This window comes from Bos grunniens, chromosome 10, assembly GCF_055505025.1.
Source record: "Bos grunniens cultivar Pamir isolate PY7600 chromosome 10, Bosgru_T2T1.0, whole genome shotgun sequence".
NCBI classification, from domain to species: domain Eukaryota; kingdom Metazoa; phylum Chordata; class Mammalia; order Artiodactyla; family Bovidae; genus Bos; species Bos grunniens.
Genome location: NC_141174.1, coordinates 91917989 through 91944776, shown reverse-complemented (window position 1 = coordinate 91944776; position 26788 = coordinate 91917989). Strand labels below are relative to the sequence as shown.

The 26788-nt window shown below is 38.7% G+C and overlaps 1 protein-coding gene across 2 annotated transcripts in view; it reads left to right on the top strand.

The window, feature by feature from the left end:
- The window catches only part of JMY (junction mediating and regulatory protein, p53 cofactor), a 76977-nt gene that overhangs the window by 7625 nt on the left and 42564 nt on the right, over window positions 1–26788 (top strand). For both annotated transcript variants that reach the window (XM_086323100.1, XM_086323099.1), the window contains exon 2: window positions 19776–19949. In XM_086323100.1, the coding sequence (XP_086179226.1) occupies window positions 19776–19949 (174 nt within the window). The remainder of the gene's footprint in view (window positions 1–19775; window positions 19950–26788) is intronic.

Below are 26788 nucleotides of genomic sequence, written 5' to 3'. Positions count from 1 at the left end.
GGTTTGTCAAACATAACAGTTGTTATGGTTAAATTAGCAATCTTCATTCCCCAGATCTTCACATTTAACTTTAGTCTCACTGTTCTCCATTGCTGCTTTATTTGGCCTTTTATTGACTGTAGGGTATTGTTGGAAGTGGTACTTGAAAGCGCAGGGTGACTTTCCATTGATGTTTAGATTTATGTGTGCTTATTTTTTTTGTAATGGGAAATTTCCCTATGGCTCTTTTTATTACTCATTAACAGGCTAGCATTTGCTCCCTTTGAAGCCGCCCAGTTTCCTTAGCTGTCATAGGAGAAAAATTAAGTTTTAAGGGTAAGAGACAGGCAGTGAAGACAGTAGTTCTTGGTGCTAATTGCTTTTTGGTATAGGTGGTGAAGTTCATTTGGCTTTTCAGGCTTCTTATAGGGGACTGTTAATGCCAACTAGGCTTAACACAGAGTGTCTAAGTTATTAAAACTGTGTGGGGCAGAGAAGGATTCATTCAGCAAAAGGCTAGAAAATTTTGTGAGTTGTTTTTCCTAAATATCGGGAACTGCCTTTATCCTTGTCCTTGAATTTTAAATTTTAGTTATAATTAGGTATAATATATAACTTCAAATTATAGTGATGCTTTTGTGTAATAGGCTGTGAAAGAAATATCAACCTTGTGGGCTAGACATTTTTAGAGAATGGTCTTAAGGAAAAAGGAAGTTCATTTAATGATTTATTGTAGCGTTTAAGATTATAGTGAGGGTGATGGCTTGGGACTTAGTTTATTCAACCAGTATTAGTGCATTCATATAATATAGCACAGGGAGAATACAGTGATAAACAGGAATGGTCATTTTCCTCAAGAAAAATGTTTTAATTAAAATTGGTCACCAACTTGCTGCTGCTAACAATTAGTTGAGGCAGGGTATACTTTTAAAGGAATGTCTCACTACACTATCTTAATTAGTGCTTAGTGGGAAGAAAATTTACTGAACATGGCTCAGGAGAATCTGTGTTTTTGTCCTAGTCCTGATACTAGTGGCTTGACCTTATGCTGTCACTTACTCTATTTGGGCCTTAATTTCATGTTTGGAAAATGAAAATACATTGTTCTTTTCCTTAAGGATCCAGGGCAGTTTACAAGCACAGTATGGCAAAAGCTGGGACCTGGTCCACCTGTTTTATGTACTTGTCTCCAGGTTTGGGTTTCTCTGCAGCAGGGTGACTAAGACATAGCACTTTTAATGATGCTAATAGTTTCTTTCAGTACAGCTCAGTTCCGTTGCTCATTCGTGTCTGACTCTTTGCGACTCCATGGACTGCAGCACTCCAGGCCTCCCTGTCCATCATCAACTCCTGGAGTTTACTCAAACACGTGTCCAATTGAGTCAGTGAATACCGTCCAACTATCTCATCCTCTGTCATCCCCTTCTCCTGCCGTCAGTCTTTCCCAGCATCAGGGTCTTTTCACAGGAGTCAGTTCTTCCATCAGGTGGCTGAAGTCCAAAGTTTTGGAGTTTCAGCTTCAGCATCAGTGAAGCTGAATGAATATTCAGCATCCAGTGAATATTCAGGACTGATCTCCTTCACAATGGACTGGTTGGATCTCCTTGCAGTCCAAGGGACTCTCAAGTCTTCTCCAACACCACAGTTCAAAAACCATCAACTCTTTGCTGCTTAGCTTTCTTTATAGTCCAACTCTCACATCCACTACTGGAAAAACCATAGCTTTCACTAGAGGGACCTTTGTTGGCAATAATGTCTCTGCTTTTTAATATGCTGTCTAGTTTGGTCATAACTTTTCTTCCAAGGAGCAAGTGTCTTTTAATACCAAGGCTGCAGTCACCATCTGCAGTGATTTTGCAGCCCCCAAAGATAGTCTGTCACTGTTTCCATTGTTTCCCCATCTATTTGCGAACAAGTAATCTCTGGGAGTTGGTGATGGACAGGGAGACCTGGCGTGGTGTGATTCATGGGGTCACAAAGAGTTGGACACGACTGAGCGACTGAACTGAACTGAACTGAACTGAATGGGACTGGGTGCCATGATCTTAGTTTTCTGAATGTTGAGTTTTAAGCCAACTTTTCACTCCTCTTTGACTTTTTCATCAAGAGGCTCTTTAATTCTTCTTCACTTTCTGCCATAAGGGTGGTGTCATCTGCATATCTGAAGTTATTGATACTTTTCCCAGCAATCTTGATTCTATCTTGTGCTTCATCCAGCCTGGCATTTGTCATGATGTACTCTGCATTTAAGTTACATAAACAGGGTGAAAATATACAGCCTTGATGTACTCCTTTCCCGATTTGGAATCAGTCTGTTGTTCCATGTCCAATTCTAACTGTTGCTTGTTGACCTGCATACAGATCTCTCAGGAGGCGGGTCAAGTGGTCTGGTATTCCCATCTCTTTCAGAATTTTCCACAGTTTATGGTGATCCACACAGTCAAAGGCTTTGGCATAGTCAATAAAGCAGAGTAGATGTTTTTCTGGAACTCTCTTGCTTTTTCGATGATCCAACGGATATTGGCAATTTGATCTCTGGTTCCTCTGCCTTTTCTAAAACCAGCTTGAACATCTGGAAGTTCACGGTTCACATATTGCTGAAGGTTGGCTTGGAGAATTTTGAGCATGACTTTACTAGCATGTGAGATGAGTGCAATTGTGCGGTCGTTTGAGCATTCTTTGGCATTGCCTTTCTCTGGGACTGGAATGAAAATTGACTTTTTCCAGTCCTGTGGCCACTGCTGAGTTTTCCAAATTTGCTGGCATATTGAGTGCACCACTTTGACAGCATCATCTTTCAGGATTTGAAATAGCTCAACTGGAATTCCATCACCTCCACTAGCTTTGTTCATAGTGACGCTTCCTAAGGCCCACTTGACTTCACATTCCAGGATGTCTGGCTCTAGGTCAGTGATCACACCATCGTGATTATCTGGGCTGTGAAGATCTTTCTTGTATAGTTCTTTTGAGTATTCTTGCCACCTCTTAATATCTTCTGCTTCTGTTAGGTCCATATCATTTCTGTCCTTTATTGAGCCCATCTTTGCATGAAATGTTCTCTTGATATCTCTAATTTTCTTGAAGAGACCTCTAGTCTTTTCCATTGTATTGTTTTTCTCTATTTTCTTGCATTGATCACTGAGGAAGGCTTTCTTATCTCTCTCTGCTGTTCTTTGGAACTGTGCATTCAAGTGGGTATATCTTTCCTTTTCTCCTTTGCCTTTCAGTTCTCTTCTCAGCTATCTGTAAGGCCTCATCAGACAACCATTTTGCCTTTTTTCATTTCTTTTTCTTGGGGATGGTCTTGATCACTGCCTCCTGTACAATGTCAGGAACCCCCGTCCTTAGTTCATCAGGCACTCTGTCTATTAGATCTAATCTCTTGAATCTATTTGTCACTTCCACCGTATAATCGTAAGGGATTTGGTTTAGGTCATACCTGAATGGTCTAGTGGTTTTCCCTACTTTCTTCAGTTTAAGTCTGGAATGTGGCAATAAGGAGTTCATGATCTGAGCCATAGTTAGCTCCCGGTCTTGTTTTTGCTAACTGTATAGAGTCTCTTCATCTTTGGCTGCAAAGAATATAATCAGTCTGATTTCCGTGTTGAGCATCTGGTGATGTCCATGTGTAGAGTCTTCTCTTCTGTTGTTGGAAGAGGGTGTTTGCCATGACCAGTGTGTTCTTTTGGCAAAACTCTCTTAGCCATCTTTGCATGAAATATTTCCTTGGTATCTCTAATTTTTTTGAAGAGATCTCTAGTCTTTCCAATTCTGTTGTTTTCCTCTATTTCTGTACTCCATTCTGTTTCCTTCATTCTGTACTCCAAGGCCAAATCTTCCTGTTACTCCAGGTATTTCTTGACTTCCTACTTTTGCATTCCAGTCCCCTATGATGAAAAGGACATCTTTTTTGGGTGTAAATTCTAGAAGATCTTGTAGGTCTTCATAACCATTCAACTTCAGCTTCTTCAGCATTACTGGTCAGGGCATAGACTTGGATTACTGTGATATTGAATGGTTTGCCTTGGAAATAGAGATCATTCTGTTGTTTTTGAGATTGCATCCATGTACCGCATTTCGGACTTTGTTTACTATGATGGCTACTCCATTTCTTCAAAGGGATCTTGCCCACAGTAGTAGATATAATGGTCATCTGAGTTAAAATCACCCATTCCAGTCCATTTTAGTTCGCTGATTCCTAAAATGTCGATGTTCACTCTTGCCATCTCCTGTTTGACCACTTCCAATTTGCCTTGATTCATGGACCTGACATTCCAGGTTCCTACGCAGTATTGCTCTTTACAGCATCGGACATTACTTCCATCACCAGTCACATCTACAACTCGGTGTTGTTTTTGCTTTGGCTCCGTCTCTTTACTTTTTCTTTCTTTAGGCTTTGAAAAAGGTCTAATTCGTTTTTTAGTACATGGGGGCATTAAAGCAGGCAGGAGTGGTGTTTCCGTTTTTTCTGTTTATTTTCTTTTCCTCACTTTGTTACCTGTCTTTAAGGTGGATTTTGATGTGAGTGCTTTTCCCTACAGACTTTATTATTAAAATTGCTTTCCCATCAATGTTTTGATAACTTGCTAAAGTTAAATTTACAAAACCAATGTCTGATTACTACCTGAAAGTCTTTCTTCCCCTTCACCGTCCTATCTAGGTGAGTCTGTCACCTCTTTGCTGACTTTTTGTTGTTGTTTTCTTTACTGACTGTTAACAAGGTCATAACTGGAATGACCGATGTGTAGAGACTTGTGTGAGGCCCTAGTTTTTGATGATCACAGTGAGTGAAGTGAAAGTCACTCAGTTGTGTCCGACTCTTTGTGACCCCGTTGACTATACCTCACCAGGTTCCTCTGTCCATGGGATTCTCCAGGCAAGAATATTGGAGTGGGTTGCCATTCCTAGTGATCACAGTAGCTAACCTTTACTAAATGCTTTCTATGGGTTGGGCACTGTGCAGAGGTCTTTAAATACATTAACTCAGCATGTTGATAGGAGTTAAGAGGTAGGGTTCAAGTGAGTTTGAGTCCTGGCTCCTCCACTTAATAGCTTTATGAATTTGGGCCCACTTAATTCTCTTAAATGCCTTAGCCTCCTCATCTGTAAAGTGAGGAGAATAATACTACTGCCTCATAGAGTGACTGAAAAGTAGCTTTTCTGTAAAGTACTTAGTGTCATTTACTCAATAAACACTTAATGTTAACTCTTGTTAGTATTAATCTTCATATCAACCTGAGAGGCAGGGATTTTACAATAGAGCAAACAGGTTCAAAGAAATTAGATAAACTTGCCTAAGACAACATATGCATATATGAAAACCAGGTTCAATTGCATACCTGATTCTAGCCAGTTTTCTTAACCACTGGACTCTCTTCATTCCTGTAGAAAGGGAATGAGGCTAACTGATAAACTTAGCCTTTGTCAAGTTGAAATACATGGTCAGTGTCTTCATCATTGGACAAAAATATTGCAACAGTGTCTGGCTGATGAGTGTTTCTGCAAAACCTTGGCTATGTTGTCTATCATTGGAGAACACTGTAATCCCAAAGGAAGTGAATTTAAATTTGTACATGTATTATACATAAAACTTTAATGTGAGACAGAATGCATATGTCTCATACAGACTCATAAAAATAATTTTCCTGTAACCACAAGAAGAATAAATGTTATACTGATATTTAATCTATTACAAATTCTGTTCTGTATTAAGCTAGCTAAGGGTGACTTGGTTTAGATGGTATGATAATACTTTTAAGAAAGTTTATTTTCTCCTCTAAACATTTCCTAATACTTTTTCCTTCCACAGTAGTAACAGGGACTTTGGTGTATTATAAGGTAAGACCTGAAATCTACCTCCTTTCTCTTGCTGTTTATTACCATTTCAAACAAGTAGTGCATAACTTTGAGTAGTTAATATTGAACTCCCTTTTCTGTCATAATTATACTAATTTTTCTGGCTACGCAGGGAAGGAGGGCAATTAAGTATGTTGACTCTCTTGATTTATTTTTAGTTGGAAATTCTCCCCCTGCCCCTTTTTTATTAAGTGTTGTGAATTTGGGTGTTGGACTTGCTAACTGAAAATGAAAGGTGGTGACAAGAGGGTTAGAGGGAGTTTGGGATTGACATGTACACACTGCTATATTTAAAATAGATAACAAACAGAGATCTACTGTTATAGCACAGGGATCTGTACTCAATACTGTGTAATGACCTAAATGGGGAAAGAATTTGAAAAAGAATAGACACATGTATTATGTCACTGAATCCCTTTGCTGTACACCTCAAACTGATACAGCATAGTTAATTAACTATACTCCGGTATAAAATAATAAAAAGAAATGGAGGATTAAGAGAGAAGGGAGCAAGAATTACTTTAGCAATATCTAAACTTGAAAAACATGCATTACTTTAAGAAAAGGAAATTATGTGCCAGTTCACAGTGAAGCCTGTCAGAGTACTTGATTTTGTAAAGTGTTAATAAAAGATCTCTGGCTCCCTGAAGAGCCTTGGAGTTAGGTCTTGAGCAGGTTTTACTTTATATGTTGAGTCTTATGAGACCTAAGACTTGGGGGGAAAAGTATTTATTTATTTATTTTTATTGAGGTATAATTGATTTTCAATATTAGTTTCAGGTATATAAAAGGGATTCAAAATTTTTGTGTATTCAGATCAGATCAGATCAGATCAGTCGCTCAGTCATTTCCGACTCTTTGCGACCCCATGAATCGCAGCACGCCAGGCCTCCCTGTCCATCACCAACTCCCGGAGTTCACCCAGACTCACGTCTATCGAGTCAGTGATGCCATCCAGCCATCTCATCCTCTGTCATCCCCTTCTCCTCCTGCCCCTAATCCCTCCCAGCATCAGGGTCTTTTCCAATGAATCAACTCTTCTCATGAGGTGGCCAAAGTACTGGAGTTTCAGCTTTAGCATCATTCCTTCCAAAGAAATCCCAGGGCTGATCTCCTTCAGAATGGACTGGTTGGATCTCCTTGCGGTCCAAGGGACTCTCAAGAGTCTTCTCCAACACCACAGTTCAAAAGCATCAATTCTTCGGCGCTCAGCCTTCTTCACAGTCCAACTCTCACATCCATACATGACCACTGGAAAAACCATAGCCTTGACTAGACGGACCTTTGTTGGCAAAGTAATGTCTCTGCTTTTGAATATGCTATCTAGGTTGGTCATAACTTTCCTCCCAAGGAGTAAGCGTCTTTTAATTTCATGGCTGCAGTCACCATCTGCAGTGATTTTGGAGCCCCCAAAAATAAAGTCTGCCACTGTTTCCACTGTTTCCCCATCTGTTTCCCATGAAGTGGTGGGTATATTCCATTAAAAGTTACTATAAAATATTGCCTATATTCCCTCCTTGCTGTACAGTATATCCTTGTAGCTTATTTATTTTATAGACAATAAATTTGTACTTTTTAATCCCCTTAATTCTATCTTGCCCATCCCCCTTTCCTTTTGCTCATTGGTAACCACTAGTTTGTTCTCTGTATATGTGAGTCTGTTTCTTTTTTGTTGTTATGTTCATTCATGTATTTTTTAGACTCCGTGTATAAGTGAAATCATATATATTTGTCTTCTTCTCTGAGTCAAGCATATTATCCTCCAAGTCCATCCATGTTGTTGCAAATAGCAAAGTTTCATTTTTTTAAAGTGGCTGAGTAGTATTCCATCGTATATGTATTTCATCATGTTTTCAGTCTTCCTAGACCCGGAAGATTGGTATCATTCAGGTAAGGGAAAGGTAATAGACTGGTTATGCATAGCGACAAGTTGGGCAGTGGTTAACGGCTTGAGTTAGGCCGCAAGGATTCACACTTTACCTCAACCTTTCACCAGCTCCCTAACTTTAGGCAGGTTACTGAGCCTGTGCCTCTGGTTCTTATTTCTGTAAGTGGCCATAATAGTTATACCTGCATCACTGATTTGTAAATGCATACTGATTCAGAAATGTTAAATATCAAGTTTAGAACTTTAGAACTATGGAATCATTTATGCATTAGTTTCTGCTTTCTCCTGTTGCTCCTACACCTACTTTAGTTTAATCTCACAATTCCATCCCTGGACTTATTTTAGCTCTCCTTCAATGTCTTCCTTGCAAAGTAGCCTTTGTAATACTTGCTCCCAAGCATTACTTTGCACATCTTCATACCCAACTCTTAGCTGTAATATACACACATCAAGCCAACCTCTTGTATTGCTAACCATTGTCCTGTAACAGAGCCCAAATCCTGGTCTTCAGTATCATCTGTTTTCTGGTTAACCCGCCAGTTAATCTCTTTCTTTTCTCTACATGAACCTTTAATTATTCTAGTCAAGCTCCTTTACACATTGTTCACTGAACTTACCGTACACTATGTATTGTATAATAGGAAGGACACCTTCCTCCCCGGCTCATGTTGTCCTTTTTTGGTTTAAGTTCCTTCTTTCCAGAGCCAGGTCAGGTCCCCCTCCTGAAGAAAGTCATTTATGACCACTTTCAGAAACCAGGACTTTCTGTCAGAAATCCAGAGATCAAAGACGCATTATATTACATATGGTTCACATCATTCATGACTGCTTTTCTGGTTTTTCTCTTTATGGATTCCCTCCTACCCCTTAAAATGCATTGTAAGGCCCAGGAGACAAAGGTGGGTTTGCTGTTATTCTTTTCTAATGCCTCAATTCCCCCGTGTTTCTGTACTCAGTGGATGGTTTTTGATATGTTATAAAGTTGGTTTCTGTATATGACATGTATACATGTACCTAACATTTTAATTAAAGGTACTTCCTCCCCAGAAGTAAAATGAAATTTGCCACTCATCTATGAAATAATCTGAAAACCAGTTTTCAAAATAGTAGCCCTAAATACTTTCCAAAATTGGATTTCAGCATTAATAGTCCCTAATAAATAATCAGTGATTACCATAGTAATAAAAATGATTCAACACTTGTGCAAACCAAGAACAGAGTTGAGCAGTGTGCTCTGTGTGAAAATGTATGTGGTGTTGGTCCTTCCTTGTCATTGGGAAAACCAGTGCCCTAGGCCTAAGGGAAATGCCCAGGACCACAGATCCAGGTGGATTGCTGGGGCAGGCCTCCCTCTCCATCTTAGCACCTCATTGCTAGTTTTGCATTACCCTTTTCCACAAGCAGATAATTATTTGCATGTCTTAATAATAATTTAAAGGAGTGTTCTACTTATTAGGCTAATGTGTTTAATTAATGCTGTATTATTTGTAGATTTTATGTTGCTTCTTAAATATTTTAATTTAAAAAATGAGGCACTCTTGGGTTTGACACATTAAAGTAGGAAGAAAGTTCTGAGACTCAGGGCAGGAGAGAGTTTAGCTTCTAAATTTTATACCCAGGACTTGACAAATTATCTGAGGGTCTTCAAGGATAGTGGCAGTCCTATCCCTTAGAGGAGGGAACAGCTACCCACTCCAGTATTCTGGTCTGGAGAATTCCATGGACAGAGGAGCCTGGCAGGCTACAGTCCATGCGGTTGCACAGAGTAAGACATGACTGAGTGACTTTCACTGTAATCCTGAAGTCAGAGAGCAGGCTCTATAACTGATTGGCACCCTGCGGGAGGGGGACTCAGTTAAGCACAGGAGGTGCTTTCTTCCTTTCCCCTATATTTGTAACTTTTCACAGGGTTAAAAAGCCAAAGTTGAATAGGACTAAAGAAGGGAGTAAATGGCACAAGTTTATTTTGTACTTTCTCTGTTACAATGGTTATAGGGAGTCTTGAAAGAAATTTTTTAAAAGCTGTTGTCACTGACTCCTTTTAGAACCTGATGAAAGTTGTGGGGTCCTTGCCCTAGAGAAACTTTGCAATAAGCTGAGCTTTGTTTCAAATATCAGAGTAGGTTAGGAGCTTAGTTGTTATCAGAATTAGACTGGGGGAAACAAAAAAGGTGTCTGTTAGGGAAGCTGGAAGGAAGGGAAAAGAAGTGTTCTACCTATTAGGCTAATGTGTTTAATTAATGCTGTATACAATTCTGCTTCGTTTCTTTTAAGTGACTCAATAGAGCAAAATGACATTCTAAATAAATTGCATGAGCGATGTGTCAGATTTTGAAACAAGTAATCAGTTTTTTACTTTCTAAGCCCTGTTCCTGTCTGCCCTCCTTTCCACTGCATCCTGTAATGAGTATCTCTGTTTTGTATTGGGTGCACTTGAGCCCTTCCAAAATCACCCTTTGTAGGCATGTTGTATTCTCATAGGTCCATCTGTATTCTGACTCAGTTTGTATCCGTCAGTGAATCTTCTCAAGTTTAGCAAACAGTATTCTCTCCATTTTAAATTCAGGCCTTCTCTATACATCTATCTCAGATATTCTTAATCCTAAGTAAGCTAACTCTCTTTCCAATTTCTTTCTACTCTTTTTGTGCATATTATTTATAGCACCTTTTACATTTCACAATTAATAACCTGCAAATATCCACAGTTCAGTTTATTTAATCCCTGTATTTAGTCAGTTTTGGTTAGCAAAATAGAAAATTAAATGCGTTATTGTAACAGGTTGTGATTATCTTGTACAGTTGAAGTCTTTTATCATGGATTATAGGAAATGGTTTAGACTAAACAGTCTAATGCTTAGTAAGTTGCCTCTTTTGACATTTTAAAATTCATTTCCTTTAAGATTATTTTCAGATACTTACATTAAAATAAATTGCTGATTGAAGCTATAGTTGGTTTTTAGGTAATCTAATGTTGGAAAAACGTGAAACTTTATAGCTAAGAAGACAAATTAATAAATTAGCAGTGTTAGGTGAGACGCCTTGGGCTTCTCTGCAGGAGTATTAGTTGGTGCATAATAGCTTTGTAAAGTACCGCTCTGTTTGTTGATCAAAGGCATTTGGGAAATATCTAACTGTTAATATTTGAGTAGAATAACTGATTTTCTTGTGGTCGCATACCTGTGTAGAATCCGATCGTGATCTAATTAACAAGCGTATGGTGACAGTGTTTTTGTGTCGGTGCTGAATAGTATCTAAACTGTTTGGTGCCTTCATGTACTTTAGTGTCTGTAAGAAGAGCTCAGAGAAGCCCAGCATCTGAGGATTGTCTTACTGTTGAGTCCTCTCGTTCGATTGCTTGTAAATGGCTTGGAGAACTTTTATTATTGAAACATCTTTTTTAACAGTTCTGCTATTCCTAGGACTTGGTAGAAAAGTCAACGTAAGTGTTCTATTTTCAAGTGGAATAATAGAGAAGGGGCTTCTTTCAATGTACATTTTCTTGCAAGGAGAGAATTATTGCCTTTATTAAAACAATAAAAAGATTGTTTAGGGAATTCTCTGGTAGTCCAGTAGTCAGGACTCCATGCTTTGTTTGCTGAGGGCCCGGGTTCAATCCCTGGTCGGGGAACTAAGATACCACAAGCTGTGAGGTGGGGCCAAAAACAAGGATAGTTTATGACTCATTGTATAGTTAGCCACTGCTTTGTTGCTATTACACACTCATGTGAAAACACTCCCCTCCCATTTTATTGTCCTGTCCTTCCTTAATCTGGTTATTTTATTTCAGATATGTTGCAGCCTTGGTGTTAAGCCTAGGAGCATCTTTGCCACTAATTAGAACTGATTTCTAGGACTTGAGAAGAGTGTTTTGATTAGAAATTGATTTTCACACTGCTGCTATTACTTTCATAATCTTCCTTTTCAGCTGTAGCTTAAAATAGATGGTTTAACACATGACTTAGGTACTTTTGTAGGTGAGCAAAGGAAGAGAAGCATGTATCATTTTCATATTTCTCATACTTTAGCAAAAGTTGTATGTGCAGTTTTAGATATTGTGGCAAAGGGTATAATTTAATTTTCCTCTTTTCATGTGTAAGCCAAGATACTTTCGGGGTGGAAAAGAAATAGGCTATAAGACTTTCCTTTTTAAAAAAAGTATATTTACTCCATAGATCATGATTGAAAGCTGGAGTATAAACCCAACTCCTTCCCTGATCTTCTCATCCCCTCAGAGGAGCCACCCGTAAGAGTTTCTTGTGTGACTTACAGATTCAGTTTCATGCATAAGGACACAGACAATACATAGAGATGTGTCCTATTTTCTACTTTTAAGCAACTCAGATGGTAGCATGTTATTAACATCTTAGTTTTCTTTTTCCTGTAACAGTTTCTTCTAATGGCTAAACAATGCTCCATTGAATGGATTTGGTTTGATATATAGGTTTTTTCCTGGTCTTTTGCTGTTTAAATAGTGTATCTTTTCCCACATGTGCATATGTATCTATAGGATAAAATTCTATAAGAGAAATTGCTGGGTCAAAGAGAAATATGTATTTTGCTTAAATTGCTTTTTGTAGAGGATGTATCAGTTCACACTGTTTGAAACAAAAGAAGGTGGTTGCTGTTTGTTTCTGTTGGTGCAAAAGTGAGTGTGGTTTGGGACCCTGAATCGTGGATCATTGTACCTCGGCTCAAGCACGTCTGTGTTCATTAGAACAGGAGCCATTGCAGTGAGCACGCTTCTGCCAATGAGAAATAAGTCTGTTTATTCCTATAGGCTAAAAATCCACGGTTTAGAATTCCTTGAACTCTTGGAAAGCGTTTTCTGCATTCTGCTGGTTGTGGAAGCATTTTCCCTGCAAAAAGTTGTTGAGATGCTTGAAGAAGTGATAGTCGGTTGGTGAGAGGTCAGGTGAATATGGCAAATGAGGCAAAACGTTGTAGCCCAGTTTGTTCAACTTTTGAAGTGTTGGTTGTGTGACGTGTGGTTGGGCGTTGTTGCAGAGAAGAATTGGGCCCTATCTGTTGACCAACGTTGGGTTTAGGCAAGGCAGTTTGGGGTGCATCTCATCGATTTGCTTACCATACTTCTCAGGTGTAATGGTTTTGCCGGGATTCAGAAAGCTGTAGTGGATCAGACAGGCAGCAGACCACCAGTGACCATGACCCTTCTTTGGGTACATGTTTGGCTTTGGAAAGTGCTTTGATGCTTCTTTTCAGTCCCACCACTGAGCTGGTCATCACACTTGTCGTATACAGTCCACTTTTCGTCTCGTGTCACAATCCGATTGAGAAATGATTCATTGTTGTCGCATAGAATAACAGAAGACTGTTTTACATACAGTAATGTATAGGTTTCAGTGCTATTCTGTCAGATCATCCCACCCTCTCCTTCTCCCACTGAGTCCAAAAGTCTGTTCATTATGTTGGTGTCTCCTTTGCTGCCTTGCATGTAGGATCATCAGTACCATCTTTCCAGTTTCCATGTATATGCGTTAATATGTGATATTTGTCTTTCTGGCCTACTTCACTCTATGTAATAGGCTCTAGGTTCATCCACCTCATCAGAACTGACCCAAATGTGTTCCTTTTTATGGCTGAGTAATATTCCACTGTGTATATATACCACAGCTTCTTTATCCATTCATCTGCCAATGAAGATCTAGGTTGCTTCCGTGTCCAAGCTGTCATAAATAGTGCTGCAGTGAACATTGGTATACATGTGTCTTTTTTTCCTGCTGTATGATGCAGGGCACCCAGAGCTGGTGCTCTGTGACAATGTGGAGGGATGGGGTGGGGAAGGAGGTGAGAGAGGGGTACAGGATGGAAGGGACAAATGTATGCTTATGGCCAGTTCGTATTGATGTATGGCAGAAACCATCATAATATTGTACCTCCAATTAAAATTTTAAGAAAAGAATAAGAGAAGATGACACTTCAGAAACGTGTTTTTGTTTTTTTTTACTTTGTAGTCAGCTCATGAGGCACTCACTCACTGAGCTTTTTCACCTTTCCAGTTTGCTTTAAATGCCAAATGACTGTACTGAGGTTGACATTGAGTTCTTGCGCAGCTTCCTGTGTAGTTGTAAGAGCATCAGCTTCGATGATGCTCTCAGTGGGTTGTTGTCAACTTGTAGTGGCCGGCCATCTCACTCCTCATCTTCAAGGCTCTTGTCTCCTTTGCAGAACTTCTTGAGCCACCACTGCACTGTACATTCATTAGCAGTTCCTTGACCAAGTGCTATTGTTGATGTTGTGAGTTGTCTCTGCTGCTTTATGACCCATTTTGAACTCAAACAGGAAAATCGCTCAAATATATTTTTTGTCTAACATCATTTCCATAGTCTAAAATGCATATAAACAGCTAGTAATAATTCATTAGGAAAAAGCATAAAGTGAGAAATGCATATTAAAATGATGTATAACATAACAACATTTATTTAAGAATGTATTCCAGTATCAAATGGCGAAGTTCAACAATGCAAAACCGTAATTACTTTTGTACCAACCTAATATATCCTTTTAAACCCAAGACTTATTTTCAAAACTTTTTTATCTTATCCATGAAAGTTTTATTTATTTTTTAAAATTAATTTAATTGGAGGCTAATTATTTTACAATATTGTGGTGGTTTTGGGTGTACATGTGTTCCCCATCCTGAACCCTCCTCCCACCTCCCTCCCCAACCCATCCCTCAGGGTCATCCCAGTGCACCAGCCCTGAGCACCCTGTCTCCCATGAAAAGTTTTAATTTGTGATTTATTTTGCAGTATGAATGAATCTTCATTTGTTCAAGAGTAATTTCTTAACCTGTTTGTTGTTTGTTTTGATCTTGGAAATTGTGTTGCAAATATTTTTCCCTTTGTCATTTATTTCTTGATTTAGTTATTTATGTCTGTAGCCAGTTGATTTTGCTCTTTGCATTTAAATTGTTGACCCTGCAAGAATTTATTTTGGCTTCCCTGCTGGCTCAGATGGTAAAGCATCTGCCTGCAATGCAGGAGACCTGGGTTCAATCCCTGGATCAGGAAGATCCCCTGGAGAAGGACATGGCAACCTACTCCAGTACTCTTGCCTGGAGAATCCCATGGTTGGAGGAGCCTGGCAGACTACAGTCCATGGGATTGCAAAGAGTCGGGCATGACTGAGCTACTTCACTCAGAAATAAGATGGGGTCCAACTCTTCTTTTTTTCTGGGGAAATGACAGTTTGTCACAAATATTTCTTGAATGATTCTTGCTTATCATGCAGTAAACTTTCATATATCTGAACTCTTTATTACTTCATTGTACTCAATACTTATATCATATATTTATAATACCTGGGTAGGCCATTACCTTTCTCCACATTTACTCTTTATAAGAAAAAAAAATTTTTTTGTGTGCTATTTTGTCCTCTTTATTTTTCCACTTGAACTTTAAAATTGGGCTTTTCCTGTGCCATAGAAGTATCGAGGTGTTTTGTTACCATATGAAATTTATAGATTCAGTCTTCCATTTATTTACATAGTCTTTTGGTACCATAACATTTTATTTACATGGCTCTTAATAGATTTAAGTTTATTCCTAGGTATTTTTCTGTTTTATTACAGATGGAATCCTTGCTGATTGTTTTGTATTTAATATGAAAGGGCTGTTGGTTTCTGCATATAAATTATAACAGCTTATTGAATTCTATTTCTATTGTGATTTTTCAGGTTATTCTAAATTGGATTGTAAATTGCCATTTTGTAAATTAATAGAATTCTGTCAGAAGAACTGGAATATCTTCATTATAATTTCATCATTTCTTTGCAGTAGTAAAAGGCCAAATTATAATTTTTTAAAAAACAAGCAAACATATCAGAATGAAAACAATTAGATTATTTTAATGGCCATCACTTTTATTTTTTATTTGTTCAATATTTTTTGTTTATTCTTACGTAATGTATTTGTGGGAAGTGGGGGGATTGGTTTTAAACATTCAGTTTCATTGAATGGCCCATGTGTTGGAGATAAGATCTGGCCAGTGCTGGAGATAATGCCAGACTGACTCTGTCTCTTTGGACCTGTCTTCTAAAGGTGAAGATCATTCTATGGTTGGCTTCAGTAGTAACTTTTTTTTTAGAATAGCTAAAAATGCTTTAATATGGAACTGAACCATGAGAAATGGGAATTTTGCCTTAATTTTGGTCTGAATAGTGCTAATTGAGCTAAAATAAAATAATAGTTAAATAGAGAAAGAGTGAGGGAAAAATGATTTTAGGTACAAGAAAAAATGTTAATATCGTAATTCTAACAAGTTTCAATTTGAAGATGCGCTACATAATTTGTGTACTTTACTGAGACTTTTGTCTCACATTATAGTTAACGTGGGGGCTTCCCTGGTGGCTCAGACAGCAAAGAATCTGCCTGCAATGCCGGAGACCTGGTTTCCATTGTTGGGTTGGGAAGATCCCCTGGAGGAGGGCATGGCAACCCACTGCAGTATTCTTGCCTGGAAAATCCCCACAGACAGAGGAGCCTGGTGGGCTACAGTCCATGGGGTCGCAGAGACACGACTGAGCGAGTGCTTGGTGGGCATGAATGTGGGCATAAAAGGTGTTTACTGAAGCAGTGCTTCTCAAACTTTGCTGTGCATTCTCATCGCTCATTCTGATTCTGTGGGTCTGGAGTGGGCCCTGAGGTTCTTTATTTCTAACCAGTTCTCAGATGATGCTGGTCCCAGACCATGCTTCAAGTAACCAGGTACTAAATGACCATCACTTTGATATGGTTTTTAGATAAGTTGAACTATGTAAACTAAACATTAAACAGATCCCATTGATCAAATGTATCATTCTTTTTTTATCTATTCCATAGATGGTTTCCCTGCTTATTAGAAATGCTGCATTTACTGACTCAGTGTGGTGTCCTGTTACTAGTGCATATGCCCTACCTCAAGGAGCACGATGACACTCTGCCACCCTCTTCCTCCCATCCAAATTTCAAATCTGTGACACTTCAATTCATGTAATTTCTTAAGACTGGGTGGTGGTTCTTCACCTGCGTAGGTGTTGTTCTTCACCTGTCTTCACTTCCCATCTTTCAAGATCCACTTCAGATCCTAGTTTTCGGACATCTGTTTCAGCTGCTTTAGCCCACTCTGAACCATCTTTTCTCTAACCTTTTACTGTCTTTTACAATCAGTGTTTTACTTCTGTCTCTCGGTTTGCTTCCCTAGTTAGATTGTAGACCAACTAAAGGTAAAGGTCTAGCTTGGGGACATTGTGCCTTCCCTTTATGACCTCTTTTCATGATATCTAAGAAACAGTTTGGACACTGTCTCTGAATTTGTAAACTTTGTTCTAAAAACCTGTTTCTATTCCTGTGTTCTTTGTATCAGTGAAGACCAAAGATCTTAGAGTCAAGGGGAAATCCAGTCTTTTAATAAGTCCAGTTGCCTTTACCTCCAAAGCATTTCATGAATCCGTGCTTTTCTCTTCCTCCAGTCTAAGCTTACCAGCAGCTTTCACAGACCAACCTAGAGGCTATGAACTAACCTGTCTGTGTCCACTCTGTTGCCCCTTCCAGTCCGTTCTCACCACTGTAGTATAACTCCAGTCCATCATGTATGCTAGTGTCTCCAGAATTGTCTTTCATATGCTGCCTTTCTCTGTCTACTCCAATTTATAAACCTTATTTTATCCAGGGACAAGTCACTATGTTTTTCTGACCAAGTGTTCCCTTTACACTTTGCCTGAAAGAAAGTGAAAGTGAGACTCTCAGACCCCGTGGACTGTACAGTCTATGGACTTCTCCAGGCCGGAATACTGGAATGGGTATCTGTTCCCTTCTCCAAGGGATCTTCCCAACCTAGGAATCAAACCCAGGTCTCCTGCATTGGAGGCGGATTCTTTACCAGCTGAGCCACCAGGAAAGCCCACTTTGCCTAGTTAATCCCTTTTTACCCTTCAGAATAACAGGTCAAGATTCCTTCACTTGGGAAAGTATTCCTTGATGCTTCCCTGGAACCAGAGAGATTTTTGAAGGAAAAACAAAGCAAATGAACAAACCTTTGACGGCATCTCTTTGCTTTCAGCATAAAGCAAGATCGGCACTTGGTCTGACCTTCTGTCTTCATCTGTTAATCGTTTGTGTGTTATCAGTTGTTAAAATCACTGATGTTTGAATTAATTCTTTTTGTTTTAGTAGGCCTCTATTAAAAACACAGCAAACAAAACCAGCCTACCAAAACTACTTGTTAACAAAGCAGAAAGACATTGATTGGTCCAATCACTTTAAAACACTAGGACTTAATAGGGGTGAAAATCAGTGTTAATTGGATATTATGGATTTATTTTTAATGATTTTTTGTTTATTTAAAAAATAAAAGCATGCATACAGTGAAATATAAAACTATGTCTTTAAATAGGTTTGTTATCATCATTTAAAAGTTAATAGACTTTGTTTGGAGAAGGCAATGGCACCCCACTCCAGTACTGTTGTCTGGAAAATCCCATGGATGGAGGAGCCTGGTAGGCTGCAGTCCATGGGGTCACGAAGAGTTGGACACGACTAAGCGACTTCACTTTCACTTTCCACTTTCATGCATTGGAATAGGAAATGGCAACCCACTCCAGTGTTCTTGCCTGGAGAATCCAAGGGACAGGGAAGCCTGGTGGGCTGCAGTCCATGAGGTCGCACAGAGTCGGACACGACTGAAGCGACTTAGTAGTAGTAGACTTTGTTTTATCACCTTCAGATTTACAGAAAAGTAATGTGTTTTTATATCTAATAAGTCATCAAACCTAAGGTTACCTAGATTTTGTCCTGTGTTATTTTCTAAGAGTTTTATAACTTTGTATCTTGCATTTCTGTGGTCCATTTTAAATGAATTTTTGTGAAAAGTTTAAGGTCTGTAGATTTCTTTTTCTTTCTTTCATACATGGATATCCATTTGTTTCGATACCATTTGTTGAAAAGACTGATCTCTTCATTGAATTGTCTTTGCTCTCTTGTCAAAAGACTGCTTGACTATTTGTGTGTGGGTTTGCTTTTACATTCTTCCACTGATCTGTTCTTTTACCAGTATTATACTGTCTTGATTACTGTATCTTTTATTTGGTGGGGGGGCACTTTTTTTAATTGAAGGATAATTGCTTTACAGAATTTTGTGGTTTCCTGTCAGACATCAACAAGAATCAGCCATAGGTACACCCATGTCCTCTCCCTCCTGAACTTCCCTCCCCACCCCACCCTTCTAGATCGTCACAGAGCCCCTGATGAGTTCCCTAGTCATACAACAAATTCCCATTGGCTGTCTGTTTTACATATGGTAATGTAAATTTCCATGTTACTCCCCATACATCTCATCCTCACCCTCCTTCCCTGCCCCCATGTCCTTCGGTCTGTTCTCCACCTTTGTTTCTCCATTGCTGCCCTAAAAATAAATTCATCAGTACCGTTTTTCTAGATTCCATATACATGTGTCAGTATACCATATTTATATTTCTCATTCTGACTTACTTCACTCTGTATAATAGGCTCTAGGTTTAGTAACTGGTGAAGTTGAATGGAGAGTGTCAGTCTCCTCACTTTATCGGTATTGTTTTGTAGGTATTTTCTTGAAGAGACCTGTAGTCTTTCCCCTTCTACTGTTTTCCTCTATTTCTTTGCATGGTGACCAAGGCCATCCCCAAGAAAAAGAAATGCAGCAAGGCAAAATGGTTGTCTGAGGAGGCCTTAGATAAATGATGGAAAAAAAATTTATATAAATATGGAGAAAGCTACTAGATACTGGAAAAATTTTTTTTAGAGTTAAGAGTAGGCAGATAGTATGGAATTCCAGAATACCAGAATATGCAGAGAACTGGAATAACCTAGAGACGTAGTTAGAAAAGGATGTGTCAGGCAGTGGTCTTGTAGTAAAACACATGAGTCATGGAGATGAGTGATGCAAGCAATCAGTGCTTCTCATTCTCTCTTAATTCCACATTTCAGAGTCCTAAAGTCCTGAGATGATAGCCAGTTTGCAAATGTTTACAGGCTATTCCAGTTGGATTTCTTTGCAGTGAAATTTTCTTGTTCCACAGCTCTTGGATAAGCACAAGAATACGGAGAGCATGGTAGAGCTTCTGGACTTGTATCAGATGGAGGACGAAGCCTACAGCAGCCTTGCAGAAGCCACAACTGAACTCTATCAGTATTTACTGCAGCCGTTCCGAGACATGCGGGAACTTGCTATGCTACGAAGACAGCAGATCAAGGTATTTTTCTTAAAACCTAAAATGTTACCTATTTCGTAGTTCTCAGTCTGGCTGGCTATGCATTTTAATTATTAGAGGAGCTTTTATAAATGTAGATATCTGGTCCATTGTTCCCAAAGATGCTAGTTTGGTAGTTTGGTGTTACACAGAGCCTGAATACCTCATTTTAAAACCATCTGGAAAGGTGACTGTGCTGAGTGGGCAGGGTTGAGAGGACCTTGTCTAGTCTACTCTTAGACTTCTTTAGCAGGAGTTTTGGGAACATATGTTTTGGGAGGACCTTTTTAAAAGTTACAAGGCTTTAATGGTAGAGCTTTAAACTTCATGACGTTTGATTTTTGTGTGTAAAGTAATACTACATTTTTTGAGGTGAGTGTTAAGGGTTTGGTTTTATAGCTGACTTCAAATCAATGTTGCTGTTTAATTCACATGAAAATATTGCTGAACTAGGATATTAAAATTTTTTTGCATAATGGGTTAATTTGGAGCATTATTTAATAAATTTATATGTGAGAAATTACTAATTATTCTGAGAACCTTATGCTTGGGGGCAAGAATGAGTGTGTATTTGAAAAAATATAACAAAGTAAAGCATGTCTGTGTTTCTTATTCCCTTTAATGAATCAACATGGAGCCATACAGACCATCACATAGTTGGTGTTGTTCGCCTTTATTAATAATTTTGAAAAATATGGGCATTTTGGAAAAAATGGCAGTTTTATCATAAACTTGGCATTTTGGTTAAGTGATAAATAGTAACTAAGAATTTTTAGGCACTACAGTTTCCTTCAATTTTTAAAAATGAACTGTAGAATTTTTGCCCATTGAAAACTTGACTGGAAGGCCAGGGATGAACTAGAAGACATGGAGACCCCATCTTCTTCTAAACTAAGTTGCAGTGCAGAGCAGACATACTCTACACAGCTGAACATTGACTATCAGAGTCTATGTGAATTTTTGCCTTCATATTATTAATATATCATGATTTGTATAGGAGAAGGAAATGGCAACCTACTCCAGTACTCTTGCCTGGAAAATCCCGTAGACAGAGGGCCCTGGTGGGCTGCAGTACATGGGGCCACTAAGAGTCGGAGATGGCTGAGCAACTTCACTTCCACTTTCATGCATTGGAGAAGGTAATGGCAACCCACTCCAGTGTTCTTGCCTAGAGAATCCCAGGGACGGGGGAGCCTGGTGGGCTGCCGTCTATGGGGTCACAGAGTCGGACACGACTGAAGCAATTTAGCAGCAGCAGCATGATTTATATTGAGTATTCACATTAGCAAATTGATTGAACTGCCATGTCAGACTCTGTTGTCCACTAGCATCACTTACTACTCCATTTTTTTCTCCTGGGAAGCAGAATATGGGTGAGGTGGACAAGACAATGTATTTTTTAAACTGATAATATTTTCAGAAGTAAATATGGTATTTTACTGCATTGGTCCTCTGATGCCTCTCAACTATAATGATGAGCTAGAAAGAGAACAGGAACAAATTTGTGCCAAAAATTCAACTACTTAGATATGGACACATTTCTTATAGAAATACAAATTGTCAAAATAGGTTCAAAGGAAAATAGAAAAAATTTGGAAGCTCGATATTAACAAAGTTGAATTCATAATTTAAAACCTTGAGGTAAGCATTATCCAAATCAAATGACATTACAGAGAAAAAGAAAACTACAGATGAATATCCCTTATGAATATAGATGTAATAATCCTTAATGTAATATTGAAAAATAGGATTCAGTAATATACCATGACCATGGTTTCTCTCAGAAAGACAAGATTGGTTTAACATTACAAAAAGTAATCAGTGTAACTCACAATATTACCAAAGAAAAAAAATCAGTGTCTGTGGGTGCATAAATGCATTTGATAAAGTTCATTGCCCATCCATGGTAAAATTTCAGCAAAGTAGGCAGAGAAGGAAACTTCCTTGACCTGACAAAAGTGAAAGTGTTAGTCAGTTGTGTCCGACTCTTTGCAGCCCCATGGACTGCAGCCGGCCAGGCTGCTCTGTCCATGGGATTCTCCAGGCAAGACGACTGGAGTGGCCAGCCATTCCCTCCTCTAGGGGATGGATCTTCCTGACCTGTCTCTTGCATTGCAGCAGATTGTACTGTCTGAGCCCCCAGGGAAGCCCATCCTCCACCTGATAAAGGGTATTACGTAGAGCTCATTTAACATCGTGTGTGATATGAGTGATTGAGTTCTTCCCCCACTAAGATGGGTAACTAGACAGAATTGTCTGCTCTCACAACTTGTGTTCACTATTTCTCAGGCATTGGGGGAAAAAGTAAAGCTTTTTGTAATTCATAGATTATGTGATCATACATGTGAAGAATAAGAATCTAAAAAAACCACTGGAAATAATCTAAGTTTAGTTACAAGGTCAGTACTTAGAAATTCAGTTGTATTTTCTGTCTTCCAGAAATGAAACTGAAATAGAAATTTTTAAAAATGCTTGAAATGTTTAAAGATAAATTTTATAAAATCTATTAAAGGACTGTATACTGAAAAATTATAAAATTTTGCTGAGAGAAATTAAAGCATACCTAAATAAATGGGAGATAGACCATGGTAATAGATTGGAAGAAAATCTATTAACAGTAGTCAGTTATATTCACATGTCAGCTCTCAGTGGATCTGTAGATGCAAATTAAAATTCCAGTAGGGTGGAATTTAAAATAGACCTGTGGTTACATATTCAGTTAGTTTTTCAAAAAGGTACCAAGGCAGTTCAGTAGGGGGAAAGAATAGTCTTATCAACAAATGCTGCCAGAAGTGGATATCTATATAGAAAAAATGAACCCTAGTCTTCCTTACGTTACACCATACACAAAAATTAATTTGAATACATCTTAGACTAAAACGTAAATCTTATAATATAAAACTTTTATAAGCAAACTGCGAAAGGTTTTACAGTCTTTGGGAGGGAAAGGCAAATGTTTTTTTAGATACAATGCAGAAAACTTGGGCCGAAAACTAATAAAAAGAATGATAAATTGGACTTCACTAAAATTAAATATTTTGCTATTTGAAAGATTAAGGAAATGAGAAGGCAGGCCATACACTGAGACAAAATAACTTGTAATATCAATGTATCTGAGAAAGGAACTATGCAACTCAGTAAGATAAAACCCCCAAATTTTCAATATGAGCTAAATATTTAAAAGGACACAAAGAAATGGCCAATAATCACATGCAGAGATGCCCAACACACTCACCAAGGAAATACAGATTGATACCAGAGTAGGACACTGTACACACTCACCTAGGAAATACAAATTGATACCAGAGTGCAACACTGTACATACTCACCTAGGAAATACAGATTGATACCAGAGTGTGACACTGTACACACTGATTATTCAGGTGAGTGTAATGGAAATATTTTGGCCCTCCCAAATAGTAATGAGGATGTAGAGTAACTGGAATATTCATACATTGCTAATAGGATTTTAAAGTGGTACAGCCACTTGGGAAAACAGCTTGACAATTTCTTCAAAAATTAAACACCCTTGGGTGTGGTTCCAGTACCTGCCATTTATACCAGAATTCTCAGATGTTTAATGGCAAAATAGCTTTCCAGATCATGGTTCCCCATCTGTGGATTCAGCAACAGCAGATCTTACAGCACTGTAATATTTGTCAGGGGAAAAAATCTGCATAGAAGTGGACTCATGGAGTTCAAACCTATGTTGTTCAAGAGTCAACTGTACATATCTTACAACTCAGCTGTTTGTCTCCTAGTTACCTATACAAGAGAAATGAAAACATCTGTTCACAAAAGAAAAAACTTGCCAGTGTTTGTGCCAACTGGATTCCTGGTAGCCCCAAACTGGAACAGCTCAAATAACCATCAATAGGTGAATGAGTAAATAAAATGCGGTATTTCCATATGATAGAATAATATTCGACAATGCAAAGGTGGTCTTCCCTGATGGCTCAGTGGTGAAGAATCCACCTGCCAATGTAGGAGACGCAGGTTAAATCCTTGGGTCCGGAAGGTCACCTGGAGAAGGAAATGGCAACCCACTCCAGTATTCTTACCTGGAAAATTCCATGGACAGAGGAGCCTGGTGGGTTACAGTTCATGGGTTCGCAGAGTCAGACATGACTTAACAGCTAAACAACAACACAAGACACAGCAACAGAGACACACCTCAAAGTCATGCTAAGTTGAAGAAGCCAGATACAAGAGAATATATACTGTGTGAAGGGATGGATGGCAAGGTGGTACTGGAATATTTTGGAGGTGACAGAAATGTTTTGTATCATGATTGTAGTGGTTGTTTCTTGGGTTTACGGCAATCAAAACTCATCAAATCACGTACTTTAGACAGATTGATTCACTTGATTATATGTAAATTAATTAAATCCTGATTAAACAGCTTACAAAAAGTTGTGCTGAGCGAAATATGCCAGACACAAAGTATAAACTACGCCTCCATTTACATGGAATTCTAGAAAATTGTTCTGAGGAGTTGTTGCCTGTGGTGGGGCCGGGGAGATTGTCTGAGAGGAGCAGATGTAACAGTCCTTTGGAGAGATTGATGTATTTTAAATCTTGATTATGGTGGCTGTTAACATGAGTATAAAACTTTGACAAAATTTATGTTTAAAACATGGGTACATTTTGTTGTATATAAATTATAACTCAGGTAATTTTTTAAAAGAGGAATGAGCAAAATGTACAAGTTTATGTAGAGACACAAAATGAGGCGATCAACATAGCCTGAAGACATACAGTAAAAGAGGGATTAGTGAGCTTCACTATTGAAGAATAAGAAGTCAGTAGGAAGTGAGTATACATGTTTGTATTAGAGATTGAAATTGAGACTATTCCATATATATATAAGAATAGGAATGGTATAATAAACAGGCATAGTACTTGGGTTTTTAGACCCAGTAAATTATTCAAACCTTATTGAATCACCAGCCCAGCACCATGTGTGGAGGCCAATAAGTGTCATGGCTGGGACTGGAGCACATTTGACTGCAAAGCCTGTACTATTAGTTTTTCCACTGGGTGTGAATTGTTTGGTATGCCTCAGGTCTAAGGATTTGTAGGAGAGAAGGTATGGTCAGGACCTAGAAAGCTGTATCATCCCATGGAGTTTGACCTTTACTCTTTAGCCTCATCCCTTTCAGAAGCTCCCAGACTTTAATGTACTGGTTCTTTAACATGTGAAAAATGTGAGCCCCAGACAGGGAGCGTCAGTATTGTTAGAAATACAGATTCTTAGGCCTTACCTCAGATACCCTTAACCGAAACTCCAGGGAAGAGCTCAGCCATCTTTGTTTTAACAAGTCTTCCTGGTAAGTAGGACACACTGTGCAGTTGAGAGCCGCATGTCTAATAAAACCTGAAACAGCTGAGGCTTGGAGCACACTGAATTCTGAGATACCTTCACTCTGGGCCTCAGCTTTCTCATCTGTAAAACAAAAATTAAACTAGATGATCCTTGGGGAGTTACCTGGGGGTCCAGTGACTAGGACTTTTCACTGCTGGGGGCCAGGGTTTGATCCCTGGTTGGGGAGCTAAGATCACACAAGCCGTACAGCATGCCGCCCCCCGCCCCCCCCTCCCCAAAAGAGAGAGAAGCTTAAATAAATAAGTAAAAGTAAATAAACTAGATCCTCTCTAGATTTTTAAAGACACCCAGTGTCTTAATGAGTCACAGTGAGTTCACCTACTGATAGTCTTCCTGGATTAACCATAAGCACTTCAAACACATTGTCCAACTTATTTTTAATAACTTGCTGAAAGCACATAAGTTAAAAACTAGAAGGCATCCTCAGCTTTTCCCTCCCCTTTGCATCCAGTCATATCATTTTGCAATTTGACTATTTTCTGGTTGTAATTTGAATATACTCTTCTTCCTCTACCCTTCCCCTCCCCCAGGGAAATCTGTAGATGTCTTTGTGTGAAATAGAAAAAGACACCCATCTCCACACTATTCCAACAGACAAGTGGGCATATGCAGCAGTACAGATGGCTTGGCCAACCTCCTGGTTTTGTGCAGCGTGCAATTTTTACGGCATTGGACCACTATATACTCTACTGTGTACATTGTGAAATATATAGTGCTTGCTTGTTTTGTTGTTCAGTTGGTAAGTTGTGTCCAACTGTTTGTGACCTCATGGAGCCCTTTGAGCCCACTAGAATCTGTCCATGGGATTCTCAGGCAAGAATACTGGAGTAGGTCGCCATTTCTTCTCTAGGGTATCTTCCCTACCCAGGGATCGAATCCACATCTCCTGCTTGTCAGGAGGGTTCCTTACCACTGAGCCCCACTATACATTATATGTAAGCACTATACACATAGTGCTTACCACTGTACGTTAAGATACTTATCTCTCACCTGAACTATTTATTGATTTCCTTATCTTTAGATGCCTTTTACCTTCAAAAATGCATCATTTCATACTCTTTCCTGAGGATATTACATTTTACATTTACTTTGAATGTAAAAATGCATGAAATACATGATGCCGAATCTAATTATGTCATCCTGTTAATCAAGAGTCATATAACTCCTAGGCCTGGAAAATTCACATTAAGATCACCACTACATCAGTATACTGACAAGTTTATCTTTGCATTTGTTTTACCCAAGAATCAGAGTGCTTTTTAAAAAATTACTATCTCAACAATAGAAGTAACACTTAAGCATCTCATATAAAACCCAGTATCCAAGCTAGTAATGTACTTTATAATAAGTAATTCCTTGCCAAGAAATCTGTGTTTATAAACTAGTCTCACTATCCTAGCTACCTAAACTGACACATACTTTTTTCCATGTTAAAAACAGACACTGTTTTCTTTCT